The 25,880-nt window shown below is 36.2% G+C and overlaps 1 protein-coding gene across 3 annotated transcripts in view; it reads right to left on the bottom strand.

Annotated features, from left to right (window-relative positions):
* Exo84 (exocyst complex component Exo84) overlaps positions 1–25,880 on the bottom strand; it is a 210,753-nt gene that overhangs the window by 43,316 nt on the left and 141,557 nt on the right. For all 3 annotated transcript variants that reach the window (XM_090373093.1, XM_090373094.1, XM_090373095.1), the window contains 3 exons: positions 22,740–22,791; positions 20,524–20,668; positions 11,698–11,878 (listed from right to left, as the gene is read on the bottom strand). In XM_090373093.1, coding sequence (XP_090229219.1) covers positions 11,698–11,878; positions 20,524–20,668; positions 22,740–22,791 — 378 coding nt within the window. The remainder of the gene's footprint in view (positions 1–11,697; positions 11,879–20,523; positions 20,669–22,739; positions 22,792–25,880) is intronic.

Below are 25,880 nucleotides of genomic sequence, written 5' to 3'. Positions count from 1 at the left end.
GTAAGCTACAGAATCTTGAAATAACTGGGAGTAAAGTGGAGGAGAAACTGTTGAAGATAAACACAAGAAAGGCACCCGGGGTGGATGGGATCTATCCAGTTATATTAAAGGAGGCAGCAAAGGAAGTAAGCAAACCCTTAGCCATAATTATGAGAGCTTCCTTGGACTCAGGGGAGGTACCCATAGACTGGAAATGTGCAAATGTGACCCCAATTCACAAAGGAGGATCAAAGGCTGACACAAGTAATTATAGACCTGTGAGCTTAACTTCTGTTCCAGGAAAATTAATGGAGGCACTGGTAAAAGAAGGACTGCAGGATCATTTAGACAAGACTTCAGTTACAGCTCAGACACAGCATGGTTTTGTTAAGGGGAAGTCTTGCCTGACCAACTTGATTGGATACTATGATGCAGTCACAAAAGAACTGGATGCAGGGAATAACTTTGATATTATATACTTGGATCTTAGAAAGGCTTTTGATACTGTTGCACATGGAAGACTGCTACACAAATTGGAGCAGTGTGACATTGGAGGCAAATTGCTGCTATGGATAAAGGGGTGGTTGAGGGGGAGAAGACAGAGAGTGGTAATCAATGGACACTGCTCATCGTGGACTGATGTTATTAGTGGAGTCCCTCAGGGCTCAGTGTTGGGTCCATTATTGTTTTCTGTATTTATAAATGATATTGATGATGGTATATCCGGCTTAATGTCCAAGTTTGCAGACGATACAAAGGTTGGCAGGGTTGTCAAGGACACTACAGACACTATGCTGCTGCAACAGGATCTGGAAAGGTTGAGCAGATGGGCTGAGAGGTGGCAAATGAAGTTTAACATTGACAAATGTAAAGTACTACACATGGGAAACAGCAACCCCAGAGCAACGTATCAACTCTGTGGTACTACACTGACAGTGGTAGAGAATGAAAGGGACTTAGGGGTGGTTGTGCAGGCAGATATGAAGTTCTCTGAGCAGTGCAGATGGGCTGCAAGAGTAGCTCATGGAGTATTGTCAATGATATACAGGAATTTTTCCAGCAGGGATAAGGAGGTGATTATTCCATTGTATAAGGCAATGGTCAGGCCACACCTAGAGTACTGTATACAGGTCTGGAGGCCTCATTTCAAGAAGGATGTAGAGCTGCTGGAACGAGTACAGAGAAGGGCAACAAGATTAGTGAATGGAACAAAGGGGTGCTCTTACGAAGAAAGGCTTAAGTTTTGCAACTTACAGTGTCTGGAGACTAGGCACCAGCGAGGTGATCTGATAGAGGTGTATAAAGCCTTGGCTCAATGCTGATGGGATTCTTCCTCTAGCTCAGAAAAATCACCTGAGAGGGCATAAATTCAAATTGAGGAAAGACAGATGTAGGATAGACGTGCGGAAATTTGCCTTTAGCCAGCGGGTGGTTGGTTGGTGGAACAGACTGCCATCCCTTGTGGTGGAGGTTGATAGCCTAAATAAGTTTAAGGCTCAGCTGGACAGATATTTTGAACGAACAGAGGGGTGAAGTGGAAGTGGGTTTTTTTTTTTTTTTTTTTTTTTTGGCTGATGCTGCATAAGCTTGCTTTCTTGCATCAGATGCCTCTACTAATAAAAAATAAATAAAAAAAAAAAACACAATTCCAATTACCACATGGTAGCTTAAATTATATGTAAATATAACACAACAGCAATTATATTTAAATACTTAAATACATGCATAACCGGTTGCCTTATAATTTCTTAATTATTATTATAATATCAAAATCTTAATAATTTTTAATTTGAAAAATCAATCTTTATTGCAGCATTAAAATATTTAAAATCAAGGATGCCCTGCAATATTCCCTCTCCTACCAAAAGATGGGAAGGAAACACTGGATTTACTCCCAGTAGATTCGCGATGGCTGAATATAGCTGAATTTATAGAAATGCAAGGGCTAGGTTCATATAATATAATTTACACTTATTTTAAATTTTTAAAATTTATATTTTATTTTAAATTATAAGAGGCTATCTCATATAATTTAAAATTCTCCCCTATGGAAAACTACTTAAAGTAAAACTACTAAAATTAACCATGTACATGGGTATACAGCACAGTCAGGACAAGATGGTCTTTATAAAGCATGTGCCTTTAGGAGAAACTATGTTTGGCTAAAGGCATACACATATTATCATCCTTTTAGGGCCGTGAGGTATCATCGAGTTCAAGCACAGAATTCTTGTGTGTCCAAATGAAAGGTGGATACTGCACATCCGCTATAGTGTCAATCTTCTACTTTCCATTCCTTCCCTTCTCCTCTCAAGAATCACTGACTGTCATTACAAAATGGACAAGCCATAATTTTTATTTTTAGTATTAGTCCTATAGTGCAAAGAAGCCACAGGCTTTTGCTTCACCCCCCCCCCCCTCAAAAAAAAAACATAAGAAAATAGACAAATTATACACTTCCCTTCTCACATAGGTAACTATCCAGCAGACATTTGAATTTCTTCAAACTGTCAGGCTCGGCTACCTCAGGCAACACATTCCAGTAATCAACAACTTGCAAGCTAAAAGAAAACTTTCTACATCCTAGTCTAAACTTCTTCCCCCTATAATTTATTGACCCTAGTTCTGGACTTTTTATAAAAGGGAAAATTTCACATTCGTTCATTTTACTAACCCTCTCAGAGGTCTGTAAGGCTGTGAAACTTATAAACCTGAATCAGGTTCCCTCTAAGGTGGCTGGTTGCCAAGTTGTATAGGCCACAAAATCGAAGTCTTTCCTCGTATGCTTGTCTTTTGCAATCTCACCATGCAGTTGCCCATCTTTGGACCCTACAAGAATCTCAATGTCTTTTTTAGATGAGGTGTTCGTAGCTGAACAGAGGATTCCAAGTGCAATCTTACAACTGCCTTATACAGTGGGATATGACCTCACCACCTTTACAGGCTATTGTTCAATCAGAAGGACACCATGGCCTTCCTTGGCCACTGTTCACACTGGTCAGAAACTTCAAATTCACCCATTTCATAAGACCCAGATCCCCCCCCCACCTTTCATGTTTTTTTTTTTGTTTTTTTTTTTTTTAACTCAATCCTACCAAGTGTATAAGTTATTGCTATTCTTCAAATGTAAGACCTTACATTCTGCTACACTAAAACGCAGCTGCCACTTTTATAATCATTGCTGAAACTTGTTCAAGTCATCCTGAAGGAATGCTGCTTGCCATTGATCATTAACAGTTCACCGAAACTTTACATCATCTGCAAATTTTGACATAACGCCCTTTTTATAACTTTATCAATGTCGTGTATGAAAATCAGAAAAAAGTGGTCCAAAAACCAATCATTGGAGGACTACACTTCTAATGTTACACCAATCTTAAAAATATTCATTAATCACAACCCTTGTTTTCTACTCTGCTGCCATCCTGCAATCCATCTTAGAACATTGTCAGCAATTCCAACATGTTCCACCTTATATAGTAACCTTTCATGACAGACTGATTCAAATACCTTGATAAAATCCAAGTAAACTACGTAAAACTGTTCCTTACATTCACCTCATGAATAACTGTTAAAATAGCTTACCAAGTTAGTTAAATATTATTTTCTCTGAACAAAACCATGTTTGAGTGTCCTTCAGAATTCCATTTCTATCAAAATGTCCCTGGATTGCCTCTTAATCATTGCCACCAAGATTTTCCTACCACTGAAGTCAGATTAACCAGTTTGTAGTTACAACTTCACTCTTAGAACCTTTATGTATTGGTGATACACTAGCACTTCTCCAATTCATAGGAATTTCTCCCAAGTTCAATGATGCCCTAATAATTAACTTCAATGGTTCAATACACTCTCTGGCTGCTTCCTCAAAATTACTAGGTATATGCCTTCAACTCCAGGAACCTGACTTGCCTTTAGGCTTGAAAGTTTTCCTAATAAAAAATTTTCTGAAATTTCAATATTGCTAAATTTCTGCTTTCCATCTTCACTTTTGCAGCCACTCCTCACCATCAAGAGTTTTTTGTCAATAAAGATCACTGCAAAGCATTTATTAAATTTATCAGGAACATCAACTGATTAATCCAAGACTTTCCAACATACACACATAAACACACACAGTACACAAGGGACTAATCTGATTCATTTTCTTTGTTGTATTCACATACGTGAAAAATTCCTTGTCCCCATTATTTGCTCTCTTAGCCAGTACTTTCTCATAATAAGCCTTGGCTGTCCTAACCTTTTCTGTCTTACTATTACAGATCAACTTGTAGCTGTTGCAGGCTTCAGTGCTTTTCATCACTGTAATTTCCCAAGCCCTCTTTTGCTGCTCTATTAGTCTGGCAAGCATCATATTCATACATCTCAGCATCCTCTTTGTACTATATTTTCTAAATGGTATACATGAATTTTTGGCTTCTGTGAGCATTGCTTTAAAGGTATTTATAATTTAATAGATTCGCCTTAATTCTGTAATCTGCCCAATTCACAGATGCCAAGTGTCACCTTAAACTGTCATAGTCCCCTTTTTTGAAATTAAAACCTGTGCCTTCATCATTAACTACTGCAGCATCTTCCAATGTCTTCATCTTACAACCAATGATTGTGTGATTACTGCCTATCAATGGTGACTGTACTGTAAGCCCTGTGATGTTTATCCGATTTGCGAGTAATGAATGATGCTGGTACAAATACTAATCACACTCTTCACAATCTTCTGTGTCTGGAAATTACAATCCTACTCTCATTATAACTTTGCTTCAAACTAGCTTACACCACACAGATTCTATGCAGGCAGATGTAACTTCTGTCTCAGCAAACGCTCTTTTTTGCACTCGTGCTGCTTTTGATAAGAAGTATGACTTCTCCTATTTACAATCCTTGCAAAATATACAATCCTTTCATTCAGCTTGATTATGTCAGTATTAGTTGTTTTCACTACTACTATTACTATTAATAATAATAATAAAATGAGTGAATTTGAAGTTAAAATTCACTCATTTTATTATTATTAGTATTAGTAATGGCCGCATGGTGCAAGAAAGCCTATGACTTATGCTGCACCAGCCAAAAAAAAAAAAAAAAATCCGAACAAAACAATGATAAAAACAAAAAAAATAAAATAAAAAACTAAATAATAATAATTAATAATAATAATAATAAAAAAAAAAGGAAATTAAACCTATCATCCTATGCGCTACCCTTACTCGAAAGTACTATCCAGATGACCTTTCAATTTCCCCAAACTGTCGGCCTCTACCACCCATGAAGGCAACTTATTCCAGTAATTTATAACTCGCTGGCTAAAATAAAACTTCCTGCAGTCCAATCTAAACTAAAAATTTTAATTATTATTAATAGTAATAGTAGTAGTGACATATGATGAAGTAAAGCAAATATTTGTCTAATTATTTCTTGAATTTATTCAGTCTAATGACTTCTACAACAACAGATGGAAGTTTGTTCCAACAATCAACCACTGCTGGCTGAAAGTAAATCTCTTCACATCTGTCCAGCAACCATCTTTCCTCAATTTAAATTTATATCCCTCATTATGTGCAGTCTGAGCAAGGAAGAATGCCATCAGCACTGAGCTTTCTCCAATCCAGGGGCGGCTCGTCCATAGGCACTGCAGCACACCCAGCTATTTAAATCTAGATACACAGTGAACAGAGTTATATGAAATTTTGTTGTTGTTGTTATTTGGTTTTTAGGAGCATTAGCAACTAAGGCCATATTGCTCCGGGGATATGCGGTGGTCATTCCCTGACCTTTCCGCATCCTCCGTATTTGGTGGTCATGGGCTCGAACCCCGGTCTAATAAAGAAGCATGTGCTATGTGCTGCTGCTCCTGCCCACCTGGCTACAGAGGCGCCTATGAAATTTTGTGAAGAACAATGCAACGCAATGAATATTTTTATTAACAGGGCCCGCATCCTCTATTTCCAGTAATCATTTCAATAATAAATGAATATAAACACAAAATCGTTTCCAACTTTGAAGTTTAATTAACCATAGGCTTCACTGTGCACTAGGCAGTGACACATTTTGTATTCCAGTGACTATTTGGTAGTTGGTTGCCATTGGCAACTCGCCAATATACATTTTTTTTAGGTGAAATGAATCAAAGTCACTATAAAGCATGCAGTGTAGATCTCATCGCTGACCATGATGGGCATGTAGCCACAATGTCGGTGTCTTTTTGTTATTTGCCTGAATTCCAATTAAGTAACTAAATAATATCAGTGTTAAGTCAATACTCAACATTCAACAGTGTAATTATGTGATTACAGCTTAATTGCGAATTGAGCTTGAACTTGGTAAGTTCAAGTTATATTATGAGGTGATGTGTAAGTAAAACATTATTTCTACGACATAACGATTTTGTGAAATTTGATTTGATCATGGCTCCATGCTTCCCCATGAAGTAAATCGCGTGACAGTGAATAAACTTCAGCAACTTAGTTTTTCACAATTATTTCTCCAAGAAAAAAATGCAATTAAAAAAGAAGGCCACCCCACACCAAGATTCAAATTTCTCTGCAGGGAATAAGTAATAATAAGAAATATATTCGCAGTTTTAAAACTGAACGGTACCAAAGGAAAAGTTGGCTTTGTCGTTATGAAGTTAAAAATGCACTGGTTTGTTTTCCATGTTTACTATTCGGAGGTGACTTAACATGGACAAAAAGTGGCTTTACAAACATAAACAGAATGGAAGAAAAAACTCTAAAACATGAGAGTTCGAAGAAACATATTGATAATGTGATTTCACTATCGCTTTTAGGAAGCGTAAATATTAAAGAACAGCTTAGTGAGGCCTACAGACTTTCGATCTGCAAACATAACAGAAAAGTTAACAAGAATCGTGAAGTATTATCTAAAATCATAGACTGCATTAAATTTTGTGGACAGTTTGAAGTTCCTTTACGCGGACATGATGAAAAAGACAATTCTAAAAATCCAGGAGTATTCGGAGGATTAATAAATTTTGCCTGTACATTAGATTCCAATTTAAAGAACCATTTAGAAAGTAATGCAGCATTTAAAGGCATTTCAAAAACTATTCAGAATGATATTCTTGACTGTTTGCTGCTAATATGCCGGGATGAAATAAAAAGAGAAATTAAAGAAGCTTTATTCGTAGCTGTCATGGCTAATGACACAACAGATGTTTCAGAACATATACAAATGGTAATTGTTCTGAGATATGAACTGAATGGAGACAGTTTTGAGCGTTTTTGGAGTTTTTTTTTTCGCTCTGGAAAACCAAACGGCAGATGGAATATCAAAGTGCATTCTAGATCAGTTAGACATAATCCTCGAAGGAAATACTCAAAAACTGGTTGCTCAGACATTTGATGGCGCAAGCATGATGAAAGGCAAGAAAGGGGGAGTTCAGGCTAAAATAAAAGAAGTGTACATTTTATTCACTGCTATGCACACCAGCTGATTCTGATGATGAGAAATGCAGTAAGTAGTACCCAAGATTCAAGAATATTCTTTTCGAACCTCATGTCGATACCAACATTTTTCTCAAGATCACCACAGGTGCATTATGGCCTTGCTGCCCTTGCGCCGTAAAGCTCATAAACAAACAAGATCACCACAGCATCTCTCTGTTCTCAGAGAGAACAGAGAGACGCTGTGGTGATCTGTTCTCAGAAAGCATATAGACAGCTGTGTTGCCCGACCTTCCCCTACAAGATGGAATTTCAATATATGCACTGTGAACAGCATTTATGAAAATTTTGAATCCTTAAAAAAGTGCATGGAGGAACTACAAGCAACAGCAAACACAGATAAGACAATTTCAGAAGCAACTGGAATTTTGCACATCTTGAGTAATGAAAAATTAGATTAGAGTCCTGGTTAGAACTTTTCCATCAGATAATGCCTCACATGGAAGTTATTTATAATCAAATGCAATCTTGAGAAATTGAGGCAGTTAAAATACACGAATATAGAGGAAACTTTAAGAATGCCATTCTAAAAATCAGGAATTCAATGTACTGTGAAAATCCTTCAAAAACACTCATGATTGAAGAGAAGGAAGTATGCGACTATATAAGTGTTGACATAGGTGAGAGATATTCTTTTACAAAGCAATTAATTGCTGCTAAATTGTTTAACAAGAAAAACTTTGTTATTTTTCATACGAAAATGCCCATGGAAGAGGTATGGGAGATTATTGAGGCATAGCCCATGATTGAAAGAGAAAAACTTCTTATGGAATTACAAATTTTCTATAGCAAACATGATCTACATCAGGAGCGGCCAACAAGTCAATCGTGGATTTAATTTTGGTCGATCACAACGAATTTTAAATATACAGTCATCCCTCGATTTGTGCACCTTGTGCAATAAAATTTTTGAGATGGTAGACCGCGACACATTTTGAAGGAAAAAAGTAGATCACATCACAAATTAAGTTGGCCACTCCTGAACTACACAATTATTGCAAATTAACTGACTTGCTAAAATTTATCTCAGAAAATAATCTAGCTGAAGTTCTTGGTGAAATTACAAAACTCAAAAGTTCTTTTGACCATTCTGATGACTACTTCAGAGCCTGAACGCTGACATTTGACATAAAAAATATATAAAAACATTTTTAAGGAACACTATGAATCAGGAAAGGCTAAATGCTCAAGCAATGCTTTTAATAGAGAAAAGCTTGGTCAACAGTGCACCAAACTTGAATGAAAAAGTTATTAATCTATTTTCAAGAAATAAAAACAGAAGAATGGATTTTGTTTTTAAATAAAAGTTCAAGTCTGTTAATGGTAAATGTCTAGTTAATGTTTTGTAGTATTTTAAACTTGCATATTATTATTACTGTGTACGTCTACATGTCTTTTAACCAAAGCAATTTAATGTAACTTTAAGATGCAACACCGCCAAACAGAGTCATGAGCCACCACTGCTGCTCCAATCATTCAAAGCCTTAAGCACCCCAATCAGATCACCTCACAGGTGCCTAGTCTCCAGATGCTACAATATGCAGAACTACAATAATGGAGAAAAAAAGCAAACCATAAACTATCTAAAAACTTTCCATTTGATCAATGACTGCCAATATGGATTCGATCAGTGTCAATAAACTGATGATATACTGGCTTATGTTACCCATCTATGGACAAATTCAATGGAAAAATTTGGTGAAACTCAAACAGTTGCTCTTGACATTTCGATGGATTTCATTGTGTTTGGCATAAAGGTCTTCTAAATTAGCTTCCATCTTATGATTTGCCAACTGTTTTTATAAATGGGTACCAGTTTTCTCTCTGACTGCTCACTGTGGGTAATGGATCTCTGTCTTCTAACTTCTCAACTAATGCTGGTGTTTCCCAAGGTTCACTTTTCTCCCACTCTTTTCATCTTGTATATTAATGACCTTCTTCCACTGACTGGAAATCCTATCTATAGTTTTGCTGACGATAGCACATTGCATTCCACCTTCCAGTTTGAAAAACTTTGCCCTGCACAAACAGCTTCAACTTCTCAAATATTCGCTACCAATTCTTGAAATGCTAATCTTCAGGTAATTTTTCAGTGGGGCAAAGATAACTTAGTTAAATTTCAATCCTTGTAAAACTCAGTCCTGTCTTATATCTTGCAAAAAGGATTCTTCTGCTCCTATGCTTATCTTCGAGGATGCTCAGATGTCTAGACAAGATTGCATATATGTTTATTAGGGATTACCCTGACTTCTAATCTGTCTTTGTATATAACCACGTCACAGATGTTACACCCCCTGCATCCAAAAAATTGAGTTTTCAGTTTTGGTCTCAGCATTTCTTTTCTTTTAAACAGCTACTCACTCTACAAATCTCATATCTTCCCTAGCATGGAATATTGTTTCCACATCTAGGGCAGTGCTCTCATAACCTTGCTTGGGCTTCTAGACTCCATTCAAAAGAGGACAGTTAGATTAACTAATGCTTAGTCTCTTACAGATTCTCTCCACTCTGTTTGATAGAAGTGCTGTCACTGCATTTTCTCTAAATACTAGTGACCCCATGACAATTTTTTTGCCAATACATACACAGTACTAAATACTATAATTACATACATACATACATACACAGTACTAAATACTATAATTTCTATTATCTTTCATGTTTGCGGTTTTCATAAAAAATAAAAAAAACTCACACAAGAAATGCCTTCAGGTATTTCTGTCTAGGTCATGATATCTTTGGACAATGTATTGAAAACAGATCTTGTAACAACCACTAGTTAGGTGAAATTTGAATTTAAGAAAGATTTCAATATTTAAATTTAATATATTACAGAATTTAATTTAGCAAAGAATTTAAAGAATTTTAATTTTGCTAAAAGTATTACATTTCTGTAATTCTTTTAGAAAAAGTATTACAGAAATTAAACTGTTTATAAAACTTTAACCACTTTTAAAGTTAAAATTAAACTATCAAAGTTAGTGGAACAAATATAACTTAACAGAAATACCTTAGAAAAGTTAGGAATTAAATTTACAAATACTACAGAAATTAATTTCAGAAAATTACTGAAATAAGATTTAAAAATTAAAATTTAAATTTCAATTTTAAACAAAAGATCTGTGTACTAGACACCTGATTTTAATTCTTTCAATTAATCCACTGGAGCCAACCTAAAACACATCTGATCTCTCTGACTGCCTACAGTACAGCCACCACTTGAGTAGTCTAGAGTAGTGTGTTTATTGCAGCACTGAAATATTTAAATTACAAGAGATGCAATGCAATATCCTAGCCACAGGACAGGATTCAAAAAGGATGAATATAGATGAATTTACAGAAATGCAGTAAGATCTTGATATATGCTAGGGTTGTTGTTATTTGGTTTTTAGGAGCATTAGCAACTAAGGCCATATTGCTCCAGGATATGCGGTGGTCATTCCCTGACCTTTCCGCATCCTCCATATTTGGTGGTGACGGGCTCGAACCCCGGTCTAATCAAGATGTGCGTGCTACGCACTGCTGCTCCTTCCCACCTGGCTACGGAGGTGCCTTATGCTAGGGTTTGGTTCCTGATACCCTCCAAGTAAGTTGGAGTTCCCTCATAGAAAACTAATGTACTAAAACTAGAAAACTAGTTTTAGTACATTAGAGGTATGCATATGTTATTGTTCTTTTAATAAAAAATGTGTTATTATCTAGTTCAAGTATAGAATTCTGAATGGTCCGAATGAAGAGCTAATACTGAATATCTGCTATGGCATCAATCTTCCCCTTTCCATTCTTTCCCTTCTCCTTCAAGTGTTGCTGGCTGCCATCATAAAATGGACAAGCTATAACTATGAGTCACAAACATAAGTAGAATCAGAGGGTCACATACTCTAAGTGCACATACTTTGAGACACTACTGCAACAGAAACTATGTAGGAAATAATGCATAGTAACTTATGATGATGATGATACAATAATAATAATTCAGTACATATAAAATACATGTGGTAATATACAGAAATGTACATGTATTTGTAAAAGGTCTAAATTGGGTATTTGCACCTTTTTTATACTACACTGTAATTGAAAACAAAATGTCAACAGAAACAAAATTAGCATTCTATTTTAAGTTGTCAGTTTAATGATAGAATTAAATAGTGATGAGAAGCATGACTATGTGAAATGAATTAATATACATTAAAGAATAATAAATAAAATCTATATAAAACAAACTAACTACAGAAAAAGAAAGAAATCAGCTTGCCTGATGCACATCTATTACTAGCCACAAAAGCATGGTTAAATTCTCGCCCAGTATCAATCATGCTGTTAAAAAATACAGAGCACTGTCTTTTGATATATGCTACTGTCGAACCTTCCATTTTCTGCTGCCTTGTTAGTTGCTTCAAAATAGCACTACGATGCTTCAAGAACAGCTCACAAGCCTAAATCCATGTTTTTCAAAAATTATTTGGCTATTGTTTTTACTTAAAAACAATATTTCATTTTATATGGGGGGGGGGAATTCAAACAAGATTTGTATTCATACAGAAGCAGTTGTAATAGAAAGATGATTTTTTTTTTTTTTGTTTGATACCTTGAAATCTCAATAGCAACCACACACCAATTTTGGTTTCATCTAAGGATTTTTTTTTTTTTTTTTTTTTCCTCTTTGCTGCACTAAATGAAGTGAAGTGTCACAATGGATAAAGTGGAATAGAGATCAGTGATTCAGTTCCTCTTTCTGCAAGAAAACAAACCCAAAACAACCACAAAGAAATGGTTTCTGTTTATCGAGAAGACTGCCCAGATTACAATGTTGTTGCACATTGGTATAAACAATTCAAATGTGGAAGAACTTCAGTGCATGATGAAGAAATCCCAGGACATTCAGCAACTGCTGTAACAGAAGATCACCTTATTAGTGTCATCATCCATCAACAGTTGCATATGAGTAAAGTGCCTGCCAGATGGGTTCTCAGACTTCTGACCCCTTACCAGAAGAAGGAAAGGGCATACACATGAAACGATGTCGATGTGCCCGGAAAAACTGAAATATTGCCAATCCTGCTTATACTCCCAACCTTGTAAGCTTGGATTTCTTCTTTTTTCCTGCCCTTAAGTCCTTTCTCTGTGAAAAACACTTTTCCTCTGATGATGAGGTGATTTCTGCTTCTGAGTTGTGGCTTGAATGACAGTGGGAGAACTTCTACAAAGATAGCCTGTGGAAGTGTATCGAGAGGTAGCAAAAATGTGTCATTTTGTCTGGTGACTATATTGACAAAGTGTAATACACAGTGTTTGTTTCAACCTTCTTATTACAACTATTTCCAGGTGAATATAAATCTTTTTTGAACCCCCTCCCCCATATATTCTACACAAAATAAAAATAAAATACAACTATTAACAATTTTTATTAAGAAAATTATAAAATTCATACAAGTCTTAAAATCATGCAATAAACAAATTGTTCAGTCTTATTAAAATTTTATTATTCTTTTTACTTACACACACACACACAAACAAACCGAAATAAGTTTACAATTTTGGTCTGATGAAATATTATTCTCTACAGATGCTCTATAAAATATTTTTTTTTTTTACGAAAATGATCAAAATTGCTTTAGAGTTCAGAAATATGATGTATTAGCTATGCTATCGAGAGCTTTTAGGCATTTAAAATAGGAGACATAACGCAGTCTAACAAAAGTCTCAAACATACATCCCTTGCATTCATTTCACTCTTATTATAAAAGGTGACTCACTTCAGTAATCCAATAATTTTTAAATTTAAAAAATATTCAAATTATTCACAATAAAAGGCACTACAACTGGCAGCTAACAGAAGATCCTTCACTCCGCTGTAGAAAAGTGAACAATTCTAAATTCTTCAAGCTCATGTATAAGAATTTTTTTAAAACAAAAATTAAATGAAAGGTGCTATTATTATTAGTAGTGGTGGTGGTGGTGGTGGTGGTAAGTGATGTGAGAAACCAAGATTATACAGCATCAACCAAAAAAAATTAAAATAAAATAAAGAACACTTCCCACTTAATCTGCCCTCTAATAGTCTAATATTACCTTAAATTTATTCAAAGTACCCAATTCCCCAAAACCAGATGGCAGTTTGTTCCAACAATCAGTTATTCTCTGGCTAAAAGCAAATTTGTACACATTTACCTCTTGCATCCATCCTTTTTCAATTTAAGTTTACATCCCTTTGTGTGTGAGCTATCTATTATTATTAATAGCCACATGGTTCAAGGAAACCTGAGGCTTATGCTGCACCAGGAAAAAAAAAAAAAAGTTCCTGAGTTACACTGAGAGAGAGAGAGAGAGAGAGAGAGAGAGAGAGAGAGAGAGAGAGAGAGAGAGTAGAAGGAAATCACCAAGAAAGAGAATATCCAGCTCGGGACCGTGGGTGTACCAAGCCCATACTCACCAGATGTGAACCCGCGGGGTTACCTGAGAAAGAGTAAGGTGTCACCATCATTAAGTTCATTCAATCCATTTAAAGCCTTAAACAATTCAATCTGGTCTGCCTGCAGGAGCCTAGTTTGTAAGCAATGCAATTTGCAGAACTGAAGTCTTTGGGGTAAGAATCACCTTTGTGTTGGTTAATCTGGTTGCTTTCTCTGCACCACTTAAGCCAAAGATAAAGCTTACCTGCTACCATCCTACTTTTCTCCTAACTCATGTATCAATGACCTTGGTAAACCATTTCCTACCATTCCCAGTACACTTCATTCAATGCCTCATGTGGTCCTCCATCAAAAGAATGTCAGAAGGATTTTGAACAATCTTGATGCTAAGAAAGCTCCAGATCCTGATGGTATTTCTCCACTTGTTCTCAAAACCTGTGCTCTTCAGCTTACTACTATTCTGTGTTGCCTCTTTACACTTTCTTATGCCATAGTTTTGCTGATGATAGCACATTGCATTCCACCTTCTAGCTTGAGAAACCTTTCCCTGCACAAACATCTTCAACTTCTCCAATATTCACTACCCATTCCTTAAATGCTGATCTCCAGGTAATTCTCAAGTAGGGCAAAGATAACAGTTCATTTCAATCCTAAAATTCAGTCATGTCATATCTCTCAAGAAGGTTTCTTCGATAACACTCTGATTTCTAGGCAAGGTCATATATCTCTATTGGGATTACCCTGACTTCTAATCTCTCTTGATGTAAGCAGATCTCAAATATTGTTTCCTCTCCACTAGGTTTTCTCTTTCGCTCTCAGCATTATTTTTCTTCCAAACAGCTGTTCACGCTGTACAAATCACAAATCCACCCTACTATAGAATATTGTTCCACTCTTCTCCAACAAAGTCTCTCCACTCTGCACAAACAGAATGTCTAACGGACATTCTGTTTTTGCTGAATGACTGCTGAAAAGACCCCTATCTGGTGCTAACAGCAAGATGGAGCCCTATAATGTCCTGTCATCAACAGTCTCTAGAGGTTGCTGTAGCCACAAGTGAAAACATTTCCAACTGGACTGTGTTAAGAAGGCTCGAGTCAAGTGGACTCTACACAAGGAAGCCAGTAGTTTGTATCCCATTAATACCAAACCACTGCAGGTCTTGTTGAAAATGGTGCCACGAATATGTGTCTTGGAGTCCTGACAAATGGGGCGCAGTTCTGTTCTCTGATGAGCCCTGTTTTAGCCTACAAACAGATACTAGACATTATTTCATCTGGAGATGAGGAATGCAGTAACGTTACTCCAACATCAGAGAAGGGGGCACTTACAGTGGAGGCGGAATAATGATCAATGGCCACACACCTCTTTATGTTTTTGATAGGGGTACAGAGAGCAGATCCTTGAACCCTATGTGCAACTTTTTAGGAGTGCAGTTGGGCCAGATTTTCTTTTCATGCACAAAGACACCACTGCATAGAGCTCAAGTGGTGGAGGAATATCTTGAAGCCGAAGATATCCAATGACTGCTGTATGGCCAGCACGATCAGCAGACTTAAATCAGATCAAACACGTGTGAGATGCCCTTGAGGATCGTACTGCACACTGACAGACAACTCCTCAGTCACTTGGTAAACTAAAGTCTGCACTGATGGAAGAATGGGATTTGTTGCAACAGAATTTTATAGAAACCCTTATATTGAGCATGTTTCACTGCTGTCAGGTCTGCTTAGCTATCAGAAGGGATCATACACTGTACTGATGTCATGTAATCATATTTTTGAGCATCTTGTATCAACTTCTGTAATGTGACCTCTTTGGTAATTTTTATACAACCCCTATAAATGTCACTTATACCTCTCTGAAGTTTCTCGCTGTCTCCTTATTCCATTGTTATTCTATGGTATACTACCATACCAAATTTTGTCCAGCTTCATAACAAGCTGCACAGGTTTCAACCAAGTTTTCTACATGTTCTGTTAATTTTATAAAGCAATGTAGATGGAACTCAACGATTAACATGCTAGAGCACCCCTTGAAGCAAAAAGATGCAATGGTGGCTGTACTATGTAGGCAAAAACACAAATTGTCATTACTTAATGAAGGTGAATGGGAAAAGCTTGTGTTTTGAAATCTCTGCTAGAACCGTGCAAAATAGCTACAGAGGTATTAGGCAGAGATAAGTATGTATCATGTTCAGTTGTTCTTCCATGCTTTTATGTTTTTGTTAAAAAAAAATGAGAATATATCAGAGGATATCCTGCTTATGTTTTATGATTTAAAACTGCTTTCTGTGATGATATGGAGAAACAGTGTATGGTCAATTATTGAAAACAAACTTAAGGATCTTGAAGCTGCTTAATTTCCAGTAAGTGATGCTGTACATGATGAAATTCCAGCGAAAGTCAAGATGCTATTTGATTTTTCATCCGTTACAGATGATGATGTGACTGAAATGGCAGAAAGCGATATACACATCACAATCAAATTTTATAAATCTGAGCTTGACACTGAGCAGAATGCTTCTCCACTAAGTAGTGGATTACACATCATGCATTGCAACCACTTGTTGTGCACCTTGCATTGAAATATCTTGCATCACCTGCAACTGTGCTGTGCAAGAGACTTTTTTCACTTTCTGGAAATGTACTCAATAAAAAATGGGCTTTGCTCAGTGCTACCAACATAAATCAAATTATTTGTCTTAATAAATTATTATTTGTCTAAATGGACAAATTATGGACTAAATGGACTCTTAGACAAATTATTTGTCTAAATGGAGGAATTGAATAATATTTTTAATTATCTCAGGACTAAAGTTCCTAACAACATTTAAAAGAAAGACTTTTATTTTGGTAATAATTCATACAGTGTATTACTGTTTGTTAGTAGTTTTTAATGCTTAGTTTTCATTGTACATCAGGATTATCTGTGACTTGAAATTTAAGATTAAAAATAAGATTAATCAAAATTAAAATTTTTAATCATTCAACAGCCCTAAAATTAGATACGTGGAAAGATGTCACTAAGCATTTTATAAATCATATGGAAATCACGCATTATACTGAACTGCTTTCCTCTCCGAAAATGTCGTGTGTATGACCAGACAGTGTTTGCCAATAATATAACCCCACTCTCTTCTGAAATTCTCCCTACTGCTTTGATGCTGATCATGGTTGTCTTCGAATCATCTCCTTCCCTGTCAAAGCACAATATCTTATTGGCTAGCTACTCAGAAAATGTTCACCATTTCCCAAAATTACCTTAACCAAGAGTTGACAATATTATATTTCTAACATTTCTTTGGTCATCCTTGTTTAACTCTTCTCTTTGCTAATGCTCGGTTCTGTTTAGTCCAATCGCTAATTCTACATTTGTGTAAACATTATAAATACAGAGCAGGCCATGTGTTAATTTACCAAAAAGAGATGCAATTTACTGAGAAGTTACCAAAAACAATTTGAAAAATTCATTTTAATTCATAAATAATACCAAATAAATATAATGTTAATAAAGTAATATGGGCATAAAGTTGGCTTAAAGATTTAAACTGCAAAAATTATTTATTGGTAAGCTGATATACAGTCCACCGTGTATTTACAGTACATTTTAGAAGGATACAACATGTTTCAATAGCCTGTATTTGTAATATATATTTTTTAATTAAATTTTAATTTAGATGAATAATACAGAACAAAGCTTTTTTCTTTACTATTCATTTAAATTAAAATTTTATTTGCTATGTAGATGACAGTAATGAGCCAAAATACTAATGCACTGGAAGAAAGAGCTGCTATTATAGCCTTGATTCTTTTTTGTGTTCTTATTTAACTTTAATCTCTGTTGGTAGCAGTCTGATATTTCTTTGTTAGACAGAGAAATTAAATATGGCAGCTCTTAGCGACCATATTTAATTTCTTACTGTAGAAGAGCCATAGCTACTCAAATCTTTGCATTGACGCACTGATTCCACAGCCAATGTTGCCTTACAATAAAATAAACAGTATAATCTTATTGTAAGCGTATCATAAGTAAATTAAGAATGCTAGCTTATCCTTAATTTACATATTCCACTTTCTCTCTCTCTCTCTCTCTCACACACACGCACACACAAGTGCAAGATGATTTTTATTCTCTTGGTGAACTTAAGATTAGTCGTATAATTATTTTGAACCCACTTTGATTTTCTTCAAATTTTCAGTCTCAAAATGGAATTATTTGGATTTCACAAAGGATTATGCATTATCTTACAATGATTCTGCAGCCATCGTTGCCTTACAACGAATACAGTATAATCTTATTGTAAGCATATTATAAGTAAATTAAGAATGCCAGCTTATTCTTAATTTACATATTCCACTTTGTGTTAAACACACCAAACCAATAAAACTATTTATTAGCATAATGTACAAATACATAAAGAACAAAAGCCGAACTGGTCTTATATGTAACATTAAAAAATTGAAAGACATTACAGAAACTGTTCAACATTACTACAGCCAAGACTGTTTAACTTGTCGAGGATTTTTTTTTATACTGTATTTCACTATTACAGGGTGATTCACTGCCAGTGCGACAAACTTGCAGGTGGTGTAGGGGGCACAAAGACGAATCGGAATCACATAGCATTGCAGGGTCAGAAATGCCTTCGTCATGCGGTAGAGGATGTTGAATGGGAGGTTGCATGAACAGTGATCCCGCTGGAAGTCAGCATTTGCAAACCGTTTCTGTTGAAGAAACCAAGTGGCAAAAGTCCTCCAGAGTGGATAATCCGCAGGCTTCAATGATTGGACACGTTGCAGATAGTATGAACTCATTTGGTTTGTTGACAGTATCCTCCATACAGTGGATTGGGAAATACCCAATCGTTGCCCTATCACTCGAGTACTCGTACTGCCTTCTGCAAGACGTAGGACATTCTCCTCATTGTCTGGTGTCCTCGTTGTTCGCTCTCGATTCATGGTACTTCTCATGAAACAACCAGTCTCACGTAACCTTCTGTGCACACATGCGAAAATCATATGATGAGGAGCACGCCTGTGCGTGAAACGTTCCTGGTACAAGCGCAGAGTGGCGCGCCCGTTGCAGTCCGCAGCTCCATACGCGAGGTGCATGTTGGCCAGTTCAACGTTTGAATACTCGTCCATCCTACTGCCTCGGGAACCGGTTCGCAAATGCTGACTTCCAGCGGGATTGCTGTTCACGCGACCTCCCGTTCAACGTCCTCTACCGCATGACGAAGGCATTTCGGACCCTGCAATGCTATGTGATTCCAATTCGTCTTTGTGCCCCCTACACCTCCTGCAAATTTGTCGCACTGGTAGTGAATCACCCTGTATATTTTAACATTCCAAACACTTTGAAACTGAAAATTTGGAGAAAATCAAAGTGGGTTCAAAATAGTTATACGACTAATCGTAAGTTCACAAACAGAATAAAAATCATCTTGCATTTAAAGCTAAATGGAAAATAAGGTAAGGACACATATATATTTTTATATATGCAAATTCAGTGATCACTGAATTGTGACCATAATGGACTATGCGCATAGCTCACAGTATAATAAGTCAAACAGCTTTGTATGCTAGAGCAATGGTAATTTGCATCTGGTCATGCAAGTCCAAGTGATAAAGTAGAAATTATGGGACGTATTAAAGATATCACAGAGTTTCAAAAGGGCATAACTGTGGGAGCTCATGCATCAGGTGCTTCTATATTGGAAACGGCACATCTTATTAGTTGTTCACAGCTCTGTCATTAAAGTGTACAAAGAATAATGTCAAATGGATCAAACCTACCACTGACAGAACTGTAAAGGATTATGCACGATGGATGTTCGGGGTAAGTAAAGGGTGCAGTGCAGTGTATAGGCTCAACACCAGGTCATGAGATTGCAATACAATATGGGGAATTCAAGAACAATATCCCAAATGACAAGGTGCTGCAAACTCATGTATGCAGTTTCACAGCAGAAAATCCTCTCCTCACCACTGATGGCAAATGGTGTGGTTTCAACAACAACAAGCCAGTTGGACACCTGATGACAGGAAACAAGTGTGCTGGTTAGATGAGTCCAAATACTAGGTGCAACACAGAGGAAGATACTTTCATATGTAGCAAAAGAAACATGTCTATAGACCCATAGTGCATGGTATCCACTATCTAGGCAGGTGGTGATGGTTGTTTAATATGGGCATGTTTAGCTGGTGAGAACTAGGACCCCTGATGCATATGGACCAACATTTCACTGCCAAGATCTACTAGCAGCTCTCAGGAGACTACATGCACCCTGCTGTTTTGCATTTTTTCCCCGGACAGAAATGGAATCTTCCAAGACAATATGAGCTGTGTCATCAGAACCACACTGAGCACAAGTGATTTGAGGAACACAGTGAAAATAAACACCCATCTTGATTGGCCTCCAAATTTATATGTTTTAAAATGAGAAATGAGGCATATGGCCACGCAACCATCTTCTATCCAAACACTGTGGAAAGCGTTGCAGGCAGCATGGACAGATAACTATGGATGTCTTCAGACATCTAGTGAAGTCAATGACTAGGCAAATGGCAGCTATTATCTGTATAAATGGTGGCCCACCATGGTATTAGGAAGATGGTCGCAATTCAGTGATCACTGAGTGTATATGTATGTATATATTTAAATACCTCAGATGATTTTCCTAATTTTATTAGAAGAGAAACAGCTCTTCGTGCGGCTCTTGGTCCTCCCTGCAAGGAGCGGTCAGGAGAAACACGAAGTTCATTCATCAAGATATTTATCAGGTGCTTTACTCTGTTATCAATTCTGGAACTATAAAAACATAAAAGTAGTACATACCTCTGCAAAATAAATCACTATATATATATATTATGCAAAATCAAATATCTGCATAAAGTAATACAAATAGTACTAATAACTAAATGGGGAAAAAACGTTTCTTTAAAACTTCCACTCAGATAAACATCTTTATTTTGAATAAATAAAACTCATTTAAATGAAGTTCATATTTCTTCTTTGACATTTGTAAATGAAAAATAATAAAGTGTAAAAGGGTTAGAGAAGGGATAGGCAACCTTTCAGAAATAACATATGATTCACAAACATTAACATTAGTAGAGGTATACAATGCAAGAGGGCAAGCTTATGCAGCATCAGCCAAAAAAAAAAAAAAAAAAACACCCTCCCATTTTCATTTGTTTGTTCCAAATGCCTGTCCAGCTCAGCCTTAAATTTATTTAGACTATCAACTTCCACAACAGAAAATGGAAGTCTGTTCCAACCACCTGCTGGCTAAAGGCAAATTTCCGCACATCTATTCTACAACTATCTTTCCTCAATTTGAATCTACGCCCCCTCAGGTTCTTAATCTGAGCAAGAGGAAGAATCCCATCAGCATTCAGCTTGCTCAACCCATTCAAGGCCTTATACACTTCAATCAGATCACCTCACAGATACCTACTCTCCAGGCACTGCAATTTGCAGAACTTAAGCCTTTCTTGGTAAGAGCACCACCTTTGTTCCCCTCACCAATCTTGTTGCCCTTCTTTGTACTTGTTTTAGCAACTCTACATCCTTCCTGAAATGAGATCTCCAGACCTGTACACAGTACTCTAGGTGTGGCCTGACCATTGCCTTGAACAACGGGATAATCACCTCCCTGTCCCTGCTAGCAAAATCCCTATATATCGTTGACAAGACTCCATGACCTGCCCTGGCAGCCCGTCTGCACTGCTCAGCAAACTGCATATTTGACTGCACAATTACCCCCAGGTCTTTTTCACTTTCCTGAGTGTAGAACCGCACAGTTAGTACGTTTCTCTTGCTTTATTGCTACCCATATGCAGTATTTTGCATTGGTCAATGTTCATTCCAAGATAAGTTGGAAATAAATAAATAAATTTTCTGTTTATATTTCTCTGAAACCTTACTGAAAGACACTGTTAATAAGCTTCGTACTAAATAAATACAATTAAATACTGTTCATTACAGAGAACAATGCTATTATTCTACATTTCTATTTTCAGGTGCACAAAGTAGACTAGCTAGAGTACCTGACAGCCAATTCGTTAAAGAAAATAAGCAGATATTCACTTTTTTTTTTTTTTCAATTTTAACATAGTTTTTGATTTTTTGTGAAAAGAAAAAAAAGAAAAAAAGAGTTCTTTCAAAAAAAGACAGAAAAATTCTTTCGCACCAACTATAATATAACAATAAGATGGAGCGAGGGATCAAAGAACAAAGAAAATGAATTCTCCATCATAAGTTCAGAAGAGTTTGTAGCTGTGCTACAGTAAAATAAATACAGCAAAAGAAAAATGAAAATGCAAACCCTAGGGATTCTGCTGTATTTTATGGACACAAATTGAGATTTATTCCTGCATTGAAGTCACCTATCAATTTAATTTTGCTGTCTTCATTTGATCTTAATTTGTTTATACAACTTAAATTATTTCACAAAATGTAGTATTTCTTCAAATTCTTAAACAATTCCCTCATTTGTTATTTATTTTCTTGCAATCTTACATGTATATTTGGAATTATTTTTTAATTCAGTTATGTATTAATTATCAAAATGCAAATTAGTAAGAATCTCTTCATCCATGTAAGTCTTATACTCACTCCTTAATGAATATCAATTAACTTCTTTTAATACCAATATAGTAATAAATAGTTTTTGAAAACTATTCATTATCAATTTTTTACCAATTTTTTGGACACTATTTATTAACTATATGTGACGAGGAGCTGTTCTAAAAAAAAAAAGGAAGGGAATGAGGTAATCTTGCCAAATATCAAGAGCTTGAAATCAGCAAAGAGATCAATGTGTTATTTTAAGAAAAAAGCAATCAAATAAGGCGTTACATAAAATTTAAAAACTCACCGAATTTCTTTCAGAGTAGTATCATCTGGAAATTTCAAGAATTGTTCATCCGCTGAAATAAATTGCAATATTAGCTGCTAACAATATACAGAGTAATCATTTATATAAATGTCTAGGGCTGAAAATTTAATTTGAATTTAAACAAATTTGAAAATTAGACATCCTGCAAATTATAAATATAGCGTGGTTAAAATAATATTAGTAATGGCACACAGTGCAAGAAAGCAAGCTTATTAAAGCAGCATCAATCAAAAAAATAATAATAATAACAATAAAACACTTCTCATATCACCAGTCCATCCCCTATAATAATTTGTCTAATTCTTTCTTGAATTTATTTAAACTACTCAATTCTACAATGCCAGATAGAAATTTCTTCCAACAATTAAGTATCTGCTAGCTAAAAACAAACTTCTGCACAGCTATCACAACAATACTTCCTCGATTTGAATCTATGCCCCTTGTGTGTACAGTCTGAACAAGAGAAAGGATGCCATTAGCATTGAGCTTACTCATTCCATTCAGAACCTTAAACATCTTAATCAGATTTCCTTGCAAGTACCTATTCTCCAAAGGCTGCAATTCAGAGAACCGAAGCCTTTCTTGGTAAGAGCACTCTTTTTGCTACCCTCACTTATCTCACTGCCCTTCTTGTAGCTGTTCCAACAGATCTGCATCCATTCTAAAAAGAGGCTTCCAGACTTGTATCAATACTCAAGATGTGACCGGACCATTGCCATATACAATGGGATAATCACCTCTTTATCCCTGCTGGCAAAATTCCCATGAATCATTAACAAAACCTCATGTGCTGTCCTGGTTGCCTGTTAAGAACTCCATATCTGACTGCACACTTACCTCCCCCCCCCACCCAGTTATTTTTGATTCTCCACTACCCTGAGTGTGGTACACATATTCATTATGTTATTCTAGGTTTACTGTTCACAACATAATTTTATGGATCATATTACAGCAGCACCAGTACCATCATTAACTCCCTGTTGACTTTCATATCATTTGCAAATATAGACATTCGGCCCAATACACCTTCATCAATATCATTAAATATAAAAAAAAACACAGTAGGCCCAGCACTGAACCATGGCAGACTCCACTAATAAAATTAGTCTAAGAAGGGCAGTAACCACTGATAACCGCTATCTATCATCTTCTCCGATTCAAATATCCCTTTATCCATAGCAGTAACTGTTCTTGATGCCAAATTGCTCCAATTTCTACAGCAGTCATTTATGTGCAACACTATCAAAAGCTTTCCTGAAGTCACAGAATTCAGTTAGAATGGTCAAACAAGTCTGCCCTTAATAAATTCATGCTGTGACTTCAGTATAAGTACATTCCTGTCTAGATGGTCCTGCATTACTTCTTTAAACAGCAACTCCATTATGTTCTCTGAAACAGAGGTAAAGCTAACCAGTCTACTACTCATGTCACCCTTTGATCTCTCTTTGTGAATTAGGGAAATATGCACACGCACACACAGCTTCAGTTCACAGAGATCTCACTGAATCCAAGGATGCTCCCATAATTATGACTAAAGATTTGCTTACCCCCTCTGCTACCTCCCTTAATATAATTGGATAGAACCCATCCATCACAGGTGACTATGTTTAGCTTCAACAATTTCTCTTCCAATTTCCTCTCAGTTATAAAATCATTTTGCTCTGTGTTAGACTATTATATACTTCTGGAATCTTCTTTCCTAAAGAAGTCCTCATGAGTGAAAGTAGATGCAAAATACCTATTCAGTTTGTCAGCAACTAAATGCTCAAAACTGCATTTCATTTTGACCCCTTTTAACTATATCTTCTCATTATTCGAAATATCGACCTGAGATTTATTTGAAATATTCTAATATAAAATCATAATTACACAATGTATTTCAAAATTTTGTTTCAACCCTTCAGGGTGAATGTCCCATGGACTTTGTAACCTTTTGCTCTTGGGGTCCACTTCACACCTTAGAATGTAACTCACACCCTTCTAGCCAATGGCTGTCCCAGGGGTGTCTCCTCAACGGAGAAATAAATTGATGATAATAATAATATCAGACCTTCATTCTTTCTAGTGTTTGCATAAGTAAAGAAGTCCTTCCTGCTTTTATATGCATTATTTTCCAGAGATTTCTCAATCTGCCTTAGTTTCCCTAATCAAGTTAAGCTACTACAACAAGATCTATAAAAATTAGGCAGATGGGCTGGAAATGGCAATTGAAGTTTAACATTTACAAATGAAAGGTACTTGAATGCACATGGAAAGCATTATTCCCAGATAAATATACCAACTGTATGGTACTATACTCAACGTAGCAGAATATGAAAAAGATATGAAGTTCTCACAGATTTCTAACCTAACCAGACAGGCCAGCTAATGGAGTTTTGTCAATGATATACAAGAACTTTGCAAACAGGAATAAAGAGGTGATTAACCCATCGTACAAGGTAATGGCTACATCTGGAATATTACATACAAGCATGTTCGGGAGGCAACTAGAGGGAGTAAAACTCTTGATTTGATTATCAGCAGTGATTCTTCATGCATTAAGAATCTGCAGATAAATGAACCACTAGGTGGCAGTGATCACAGTGTGCTGAAGTGGGATTTACTCAAAGAGGTAACTATCATTAGGGGTAAAGGGAAGGGTTATTGCTTCCGTAAAGGCGACTACGATGGACTGAGACAGTATTTAAATTCTATACAGTGGGACCAACTGATGATGTTACCAACAGCAAATTCAAAATGGGAAGCATTCAAAGAACTTATCTTGGAAGCTACTAGGCTTTACATACCAACTAAGAAATATTGTTCAAGTTTTAGGCCAAAATGGATGTCAGATGAACTAATGAGGCATATGGCAGAGAAGAAAAATGCATGGGATACATACAAATTAACACATGACACAGAAGCCTATGATAGATACAAGTTGATATGCAACCAAGTTACAAAGGAGGTTAGGCAGGCGAAGGCAGATTATGAGAAATCCTTGGCAAGGGATGCAAAGAAAAACAGCAAAGAGTTCTTTACTTATGTAAACTCTAGAAGGAAAGGGATGAATCAGATTGGTCCACTTGATATTGATGGGTCAAGTGTTGATGATCCTGCTCAGGTAGCTAAAAAACTAAA

Source organism: Mastigoproctus giganteus, chromosome 5 (assembly GCF_048544385.1).
Source record: "Mastigoproctus giganteus isolate SK-2022 chromosome 5, ASM4854438v1, whole genome shotgun sequence".
NCBI classification, from domain to species: domain Eukaryota; kingdom Metazoa; phylum Arthropoda; class Arachnida; order Uropygi; family Thelyphonidae; genus Mastigoproctus; species Mastigoproctus giganteus.
This window is presented reverse-complemented; position numbering and strand designations above follow the sequence as displayed.